General features: G+C 36.3%; 1 protein-coding gene across 1 annotated transcript; it reads left to right on the top strand.

Moving 5' to 3' along the window:
* Positions 1–7702: 7702 nt before the first annotated feature.
* LOC121154028 (olfactory receptor 147-like) lies at positions 7703–8635 on the top strand. Its single transcript, XM_040976778.1, has one exon. The coding sequence runs from the start codon at positions 7703–7705 to the stop codon at positions 8633–8635; it is 933 nt and encodes a 310-aa protein (XP_040832712.1).
* The last annotated feature ends 1257 nt before the right edge of the window (positions 8636–9892 follow it).

The raw sequence follows: 9892 nt of genomic DNA on the forward strand, positions 1-9892 counted from the left end.
TGAGAAAGAGTATTTTTCTGCACTTGGGACTACAAGATTTAGAAATACAATGCTTCTGTTTATAATACTGTAGGGGCCATCCCTATTCCTCGTTTACTATTATGAAGCACAATTGTCTGCTTACTGTAACTCAGTTCCATTTTTTGTGTAGTTTGTCTTCCTACCCTCAATGTTCGTACCATTTATTCTCCCCTCTTCCTGCATAGCTATGACACTACAAAAGCAGTTTATATCTTCTCTGGAAATCATCATTTTCCTTAAAAAAAGTTTATTTATTCGAAAAGCAGAGTGATTCAGAGATGGAGCAACAGAGCAAAAGAGATCTTCCATTCACTGGTTCCTTCCACAAATGGGCAGTGGATCCTTTTCCTGTTGTTAGCCAAGTACCTTAGTACAGAAACATATTAGGAAAGGAGCCACTGGGATCTGCACCAGTACTCCCAGATAGGATGGTGGGTTGCAGGACTTAATCTTTTGCTTCATCAAACCAGTTGAAAGTGTCATCATTTTCAATTATTTTTTTTTTTTAATCCCCTGGAAAAAGAAGTGGTCTACTAATGACCAAAGTGCATAATACTGGGATTGCATTTAGCCATTTTATTGGAGAGAAGAGTGGGGGAGTTTATGTAACACTTGCCACTAGATGAATAATTCAGATAGAATGTCTTAATTATCTTGATTTTATGCCCCACCCCAAATAAGAATATACCTCCTTTAAGTATCAGATATGGAGGATTATGAAGACCATAAAATGTTACCTATTTTGTTTCTTTTAAATACTCTGTATTAAGCTCCTATTGAAAAAGAAGTTCCTTATTTAATTATTAAAATGGAGCCATCATGTAATAGATAATTACTACGTATTTATTGGTATTTATTGGATGAAGTCTCTGTGAGGGCAAAAATTGGATAAGTTAGAATTATGTAAGTATTTAAACACAGAGAAAAGATCATATGAGGTGTGTATACATGTGTCTGCATAAAATTTGAAAAGCCAGGCGACAGAGACAGGAGAGTTGGAGAAGAGAGAGAAAGAGAGAGAGAGAGAGAGAGAGAGAGAGAGAGAGAGAGACATAGAATTTCTTATCGGCTGGTTCATGTTCCAAATGACCTCAGTGGCTGGAGCTGGGCCATGTCAAATCCAACAGGCTGCAGTTTCTTTTTAGTTTCCCACAAGGGTGCATGGGACATCTTTAATTGATTTCCCAAGAGCATTATTAGGGATCAGGACTGGAAGTGGAACAGCCTAGACTCATGAGCACACGTGTGGGATGCCAGCATCACAGATGGAGGCTTAACGTGCTACACAACACCTGCCTCTGGCAAATCGTCAGTCAAAACTAAACATTACAGTTTGAATTCAAGTTCAGGTGCATTATAGCATTACATAATTTTGTGTTGTGTTCTAGATATTGGATTAGAATGTTTTATATGTCACTCACTTGGATAAATATTTTACTGGAGGCCTGGCAAGAGCAGATTATGAAGGTAGAAGTTAGTCATATTCAGTTTGGAAAAGTGGATCTTTGACAAATAGTTTTCCATAGGTGATCACATCACTGATTTCATCTTTCTATAAATAAGTTACAAAGTAGAAATTTCCATAGATTCAAATTTGAGTCATAAAATAGTAATAATGGACATTTAAAAATAGTTTTTGGAATCATAAAGGTAAAAGAAACAAACATTGGACTAGAGAGGAATAACTACATAAGGACCAAGGGTACATTTACTCACTGCTAATGCTAAAATTCAGATATGTGAAATGATTGCACTATTAGCTTGATAAAATTGTAACTTCCATCTTTAGATGGAACTGACAGTTTAAAAATCATGCTTGGATTCCTAGGGTAAGGTTCTTTCACTGCTTTTATTAAAAATCATTTAATTAGTCCTTCATTGTCCAAATGCCTTCTTAATCTTTAATGAAGGCCAAAGTCATGGAAATTTACATCAATATACTGATATTTTCCATTTATTAGACCTGAATTGGTGATCCTAGCTCATTGTAGAAATCGTAATGTATGATCAATACTAGGGAACAAGCTAGGGATCAAAATAACATCTGTCATAATTCAAAACATTTTTTGATAGCTGCTGTAGCTTTAGCTTTTTGCAAGAAAAGAATTATTTTTAATCCGCTTTCTAATTAACGGGCGTAATTCCTCACTAGCCGTGATATTCAACAAGTAAAAAGCAGGAAGACTGCAGTTTCCAAGGGAGTGTAAACAAGGGCTAAAAGTGACAATCATATCACAAGATGTGTGTATGTTTTTTGTATTCTATATTAACTGATGCATATTAAAGAATATATAATTTTTTTGAGACTGGCTTGTTTCACTCAGCATAATGCTTTCAAATTGCAGCAATGATCGTAAAAGAATGGATTTCAACCTTTTTTGTTACTGAGCAGTGTTTCATGGTGTATGTGTTTCACTCTTTTTTTTTATCCAGCTATTACTTGATGGATGTTTGAGTTGGTTCCATATTGTAACAATTGTTAATTGAGTTGCAACAAACATGGGTGTGAACAATCTCTTCCATGAGAATTACAAAAAAACTAAAGAAAAAAATGGGAAAAGAAACAAAAAATGAAAACCTTTCATGCTCATGGAGTAAATGAATTACTCTTATCAAACTGTCCATGCTACCTGAAGCAATTTATAGATTCAATGCAATCCTTAGCAAAATATCAGGAAGATGCTTCCCACAAACAGAAAAAATGATGTTAAAATTCATGCGAAAACACAAGGGACATAGAATAGCTCAAGCGATATTAAACAACGAAAGCAAAGCCAGAGCCCCCACAATACCAGATATCAAAGACATACTACAAAGCAGTTATAATCAAAACAGCCTAGTATTGGCACAAAAATAGACATATAAATCAATGGAACAGAGTAGAAACCACAACTTGGCTCATGTACCTAAAATCCACTAAAATTGTGGAAAAAGGACAGTCTGTTCAACAAATGGTGCTGGTAAAATTGGATCTACACATGCAGAAGTATGAAATGAAACCTAACCTTATGTTTATACAAAAAGTCACTCAAAACAGATCAAAGACCTAAAATCTATGACATAGATGAATTACTAGACAGAAGCATTGTAGAAACTTTATGAAACATTGGCATGGACAAAGACTTCTTGGAAAATGCCCCAGAGGAACATGTTGTAAAGTAAAAATATTCGAATAGTATTACATCAGACTAAGGAACTTCTGCGCTGAAAAGGGAACAGGAAACAAAACAGAGGCAAATGATAGAAAGGGAGAAAATCTTTGCTAACTATGCAACTGATAAAGAGTTAATATCCATGACCTATAAAAAGCTAAAAAATTTCAACAGCAGCAAGACAAATAATCCGATTAAGAAATGGCCAAATAGCATAAGCAGATAATTTTAAATATTATATCCAAATGGGAAGCACGCGCGGGAGGATGCTCAGGATTACTAACATTCAGACACACGAAAGCAAAAACTACACTTCATCTCTGTTTGTTTCCCTTCCTGGACACAAGACCTGCTTTGTTTTCCAGCATATGATCTATTTGATCCACTTTGTTATTTGGTAAGACTTAATGAAGGTTCATTGATGCTTTCTTCTACTGGTAGTATATATCACATGATAAAGAACTTTTTTTTTTCCTGTATTTGAAGATATAAATAAAGTAAAAGTAGAAAAATACTTTTTTCAATGAACAGGTTTTTGTACACAGAACACAAAATAGTCACAACAAGCAAAATTGTATCACTTCCAGCATATCTCTTGAAGTTATTAAAAAGAAGATGGAGTAAAGCAAGACTTTGCAATTTTTTCATCACTTGATGTTAGTATTTTGTCATATCCACTTCATATGTGAATATTGCACAAGAACATTTTTGTGAAAACAGGAATTGATATATTAGTATTATATAATAGATATTATAAAAAGATAAAATGAGAAAAGTGTACTATTATTATGTAATGGGTAGAATTCTGTAAAAACATTTATAAATATCAATATTCCAAATAACATAATAACAGTGAAATATGTAGGGTAATTTAATATAAAGTACCATTATAATATGTATCTTAAAATATGATAAATGGGAATGTAACATTACTTTGCATATTTAAATTTCCTTATTATATGTATTAAGAAAATATTAAATATATTTACTAAAATAAGAATATATTATATATATTCTTCACATGAGAGAGCTTTCTGTGCTTGACTTATGATCTTTAAACTCCACTATTTTGCTGCACGTATGAGAACTTGATACTTTTGATGGCTGATAAATATTTCATTATATAAATTTCACATTTTTTATTTATTCATTTTGTAGAGTTACAAACCAAATAGAGTAAACACGGCTCACTGCTAACTGCAATACTTTTAACTTTTGTAACTTTTGCTTTGCTTGCTTGGCTAAGAGACTGTGCTGCCTCAATTTCCATGATTCTGGGATAGGCAGGGAATGTGTGCATTTCCTCCCTCATCTTATAAGCTATTGTAAATTGTCCCTTTCAAACTATTGTAAGCCAGCCCTATAAAAACCCTGTGAATGTGCCACTCTGGTAAGGGGCGGGGGTTGGTCCCAGTTGGTTGGTTGGTTGTCTTACTTCTCATTGTAATACAACTGTTGCGATTCTCACTGGTGTATGTAACATTCTGTTTTAGCAGTTGAGCAGATGCAACAATTTATTAATGAACAGCTAAGTTGTTTCCATGACTTTACAATTGTGAAGGGTATTACAATAAGTACAGGAGGACAAGTGTCTGTATTCAATGATAATTTCTTTTTTGGGGGTGGATGGTACTTTTAATGCACACTGTGAGCTTAGCTTATCATGAGAATAGGAGGAAGGGGTTATCAATCATGCAATTCTGATTAATTCTTGTTTTGAGCAAGCTATACAGGATTACTGAGTCCAGCTTTCAGTGCCCCATATTAGGGCCAGTTCCAGACAGGTTTGCTTCACTTTTAATCCAGCTCCATGCTAGCTGCCTGGGAAGGCAGCAAAGGATGACTCAAGTCCTTAGTTTCCTGTACCCGTATGAGATACCTGGAAAAAGCTCCTTGATCCTAGCTTCACATCAGCCCAGGTCATTGTGACCATTTCAGGAGTGAACCAGTGCTGTGTGGTGCAGCTGATGATAGCCAGTACCCCTTGACAGTGAGCAAATCAATGTGGCTGTGTCCCCCACTCTCTGTCCTAAAGGTGGGGCATAACAGCAAGGAATGTTAATTCCATCCTTAGGGAGAAGCTCTCAGCCGTTCCCCCAACCATGTAGGCCCTCCCTCCTGCCAGCTGTGACTCTCACCTGTTACCTGAGAGGGGACAGTATTGCATTTTTCTGTAACCGCTGCCTTCACTAACGCTGATAGACTCCTGATAGGTAGGGGTTTGCTTTCTCTTGGTCCTGTGCTCCTGTGTTGTTACTCTGGCACCCCGACTTTTAACTGTCCTAGGACAGGTATCCCCTGAGCATGGCCCCTGTGTGTCTGTATTCCTCACCCTCTGTTTACTGTTTAGGTGAGACAATGAAGATAGCAATGTTAAGATGCATTGTATTTCTGGTATGTGTGCTGTCAGGAGTTCCAGGAGAGGTGAGGCCTAGCAGTGATGGAATGTGGGCAGAGAAGGAAAGCAGTCATGGATGCCCAAAGCCTTGGCACTCTGCACCCATATGAGAAACCTGGAGGAAGCTCCTGGCTCCTGGCTTCAGATCGGCTCAGTTCTGACCATTGCGGCTTCTTGGGGAGTGAAGCAGCAGATGGAAGATTTTTTTCCTTTGTCTCTCCTTCTCTCTTTATATTTGCCTTTCCAATAAAAATAAATAAATCTTTAAAAAACAAATACATAATTTCAATTCTCTGTGTAATCACACACTTGAGGCACATCATTTAATATCATTCTTTCCGGTGTCATTTCTTTAAGAATGAAGTATGTAAATGCCCCCAAACTCTCTCTCTCTCTCTCTCTCTCTCTATATATATATATATACATATATAATACATATATAATACATATATATATATATATACATCACTCCCCAAGTGGGCACAATGGCCAGTGCTATCCTGTTTCGAATTCAGGAGCCAGGAACTTCTTTCAGGTTTCCCACATGGGTGCAGGGTCCCAAGGCTTTGAGCACAGCAAGTTTAAGTAACTTTCCAGGTTAATTGTTACAAGCTTCTATCAGCACACACAGACTTTTCCAGTAGCTATTCAGAAGCAAAAAATGTTATAGCAAAGAAGGGAATTTGAAAAACTGAGAAAGCTCGAGAATTTAAAAAAAAAATAGAAAATTACAGTTATTAAAACTTTTAGGTAAATACCATGGAGGTAGAATTTGTGGATAATTTCCATTTATGATGCGGGATAAAAGAGAATAAACCAATGTCATACATTTCCCCTCAGATGGGAAGACAATGGAGAGATGGGAATTTACTTTTGGCTCTTGGGGTTGCACAAACCCTAGGGTGAAGAGAAAACTGTAGTAAAACCGTGAGTCTCTGAGGATACAAAATACAGGTTACGATGCAGTGTACAAATATAATCTTCTGATTTCTCTGTTACATCTCAATTTTATTCTATAAAGGAGATGTAACACACCTCTATGCTATTTATATCCACACACATTCAAGTTACATGAAATTGTCTACGTCTTTTCAATTGGCAAATGTAAGAATGAAAAAGGCGTTTTCCTGTGTTGTATGATATGACAAAAGGTCTTAACAGTAAATCGTGTTTTATAATTCATAAAGATCATCACAGCACTTTATAAATTCTGCCTGGACTGAATACTAAAGAAACAAAAACCTCAGAATCTGGCACTGTCCACTGAGCACCTTAGTGACCAGAAGCAAGGATACGGGCGCATAGTGGTTTTTGGGCTTAACGAGGGTGAGTTTCTAAATTTCACGCATTTGATTGTTCTGCTTTTTTGTTTGAAACTCTAGGGTTTAACATATTTCTCCTTTCTTTTTCATTTGTGTATTCCTGAGATTTGAGAAAAATAGAGAGAAGAATCTGTTTAAGCGAAGTAGAGAATGTTCAGGGTATTGGGGGGCCCAATTTAAAGATTGTCAGGTCCCTCTCCATGGCCTTGGCATCCTCTATCCTGGATATAGGCCTTTTAATTCTGTAACTTGGATAAGTAACAATGTATCCTAGATTACTTAACTCTTTCAAAATTCCATATATATATATGGAATATATATGTAATATGTGGAATATATATTAATTAGAAACAACATATATGCCACCTAAAGCAGTCTTATCTATATTAGAGTTTAGCATTATGTTTGTTGCTAAGGAAATTTCCTCCAATTTTGCTGGTGAAGGTGGTAGTGGTGGGGATCTCAAATGACTGAATATCGGAAGGAAATAGAAAATTGATTCAGGCTCACTGTGCTTCATCACTTAGATTTCCCAGTGGTCACAACAGCATGTAACACCGCTAGTCTGCATGCCGATGGCTAAACTAGTGCTGCACTTTGTTAGGCTTGGATCTGATGACTAGAAAGTACTAGAAAGTATTCCTTAGGATCAGGAAAGTGAGAGTGGCAATTTTGTGGCTTCAGAATGGCTAGTCTCTGGCATTCTAGCACAGATTTCTCAGCTATGGGAAAAAGGTATTGTAATAATAGCTGGATTATTGTCTAATACAATTGTATTATCATTTGCTCACAGATTCTCTTAGAGAAGAATGGCACTTGGAAATAGCTCTTTTGTGACTGAGTTCATTCTAATGGGGTTAACAGACCGGCCAGACCTCCAGCTTCCCCTTTTCTTCCTATTTCTTGTCATTTATGTAATCACTGTGTTTGGAAATTTGAGCCTGATAACTTTAATTGGATTAAATCCACAACTCCACACCCCCATGTATTTTTTCCTTTTTAACTTGTCTTTGATAGACCTCTGTTATTCTTCTGTGTTTACACCCAAAATGCTATTAAACTTCACATCAGAGAAGAATATCATATCCTACATGGGGTGCATGACCCAGTTATACTTTTACTCTTTTTTTGTAATTTCTGAATGCTATTTACTGATGTCAATGGCTTATGATCGCTATGTGGCCATCTGTAATCCACTTCTGTACAATGTAGTCATGTCACCAAGAGTGTGTTCCAACCTCGTGCTTGGTTCCTACTTCATGGCCTTTTCAGGTGCAATGGCTCATACTGGCTGCATGCTGAGACTGACCTTCTGTGATGCAAACGCCATCAACCACTATTTCTGTGACCTCCTCCCGGTGATGCAGCTCTCCTGCACCAGCACATATGTCAATGAAGTGGAGGTTTTCATTGTGGTGGGCATCAACATCGTTGTGCCTAGCGTCACCATCTTCATATCTTACGGTTTCATTCTGTCCAGCATCTTTCAGATCAACTCCACTGAGGGCCGGTCCAAAGCTTTCAGCACCTGCAGTTCACATGTAATTGCTGTTTCTCTTTTCTTTGGATCTGGTGCATTTATGTATCTTAAGCCATCTTCTGCTGGGACCATGGATGAGGGTAAAATCTCCTCTGTGTTTTACACCAATGTGGTTCCCATGATGAATCCCTTAATCTACAGTCTGAGGAACAAAGACGTTCAGCTTGCACTGAGAAAAACCCTGAGTAGAAGAATAATTTGATCAAAAACAGTGTGGATTCAGAGTCTATTATAAGTCTATAAGAAATTATCTTCACGTTGTTGCTTGTGATGATTTTTAACTGAATATCTTCAATTTGTTTGTGGGACTTTTAATACTACATTTAGTTTTTATCTTGATCATTTGTACAATTTTTCCTATTCATTTGTTCCTGCTTAGTAATAAGGTTTTAGATGATTTTATCTCTGCCTTTCCCACTATTGTTATGTATTTTTTTTCATCTTGGAAAAATGAATAGTTCTGCAAATAATCAAATGAAGACAACTAGGATGAAAGTGGACTACTTGTAGTGTGTAGGATTCTTTGTTTCCAGTTGTCATTTGTTTCTATGCTTTTTTTTTTTACATCTTTGACCTGACATCAAGATATCTTTTTCAGATTTGAGTGTTTCATGGTTGTGTAAGTTTCCAGAAAACTAGTGAATGAATCTAGTTTTACAGCATGGATTATGCATACGTTCGTCAAAATACAGCAACTTCTTTTGGTAAAGAAAAAACAATGTTTATCTTTGTAAATCCAAGGTAGCCCATGTGGGTTGGTCACTAATGGATATTTATAACTTGGTAGGACACCAGCCAAGTTGACCATCTGCTTAAAGTCACACAATCTTTTAATGCAAGTGTCTAGAGTGAATACCCTCTTAATTTCAAAGTTGCTATTCTTTCCGATATACTTTCTGTTTCCTTCATTTATTATTTTGACTGATCATGATATATAAAAGTCATTTCTATTTAGAAAATTAACTGTGATTCATGTCAGATGATACACACTTTTCTTGTAGTGACAGTTGCTTTATTTGTTTCATGTATGGCATTTGATGGTTCTCTTTGTTGTTGAAGAGGATGCCTCGTAAGCTAGAATTAGATGGAAAAGATGCTGGAATCAAGTAGGCAAATGAATTTTGCACACAATTAAAACAAAAAAAAAAGCAAAAAGAAAAAAGTTTTAAAATGCCTACAGGTGCCTTATAACTAAAATAGGAGTATGGAAAAAGAGGTGTTCTGCAGTCTGGGTTCAGCCTATGATCCATAAAAGACACACCCAATACATTAAGAGCTCACGATGTAGGGTCTGCTTATAAGCTGTTTTATCTGAATTTATTTGAGTTACGTGGAAAATTATCTTAAAACTTTAATGCACAGTTTTCTACTAAAATGGAGTGGTCTGGAGAGTGAATCAAATTGGATCACTGATCTCTTGTTGCACAGACTTTAAAATCCAGACGCTAGTACAGGCTAA

Source organism: Ochotona curzoniae, unplaced genomic scaffold (assembly GCF_017591425.1).
Source record: "Ochotona curzoniae isolate NIBS_2020 unplaced genomic scaffold, NIBS_Ocur_1.0 contig_2723, whole genome shotgun sequence".
NCBI classification, from domain to species: Eukaryota; Metazoa; Chordata; class Mammalia; order Lagomorpha; family Ochotonidae; genus Ochotona; species Ochotona curzoniae.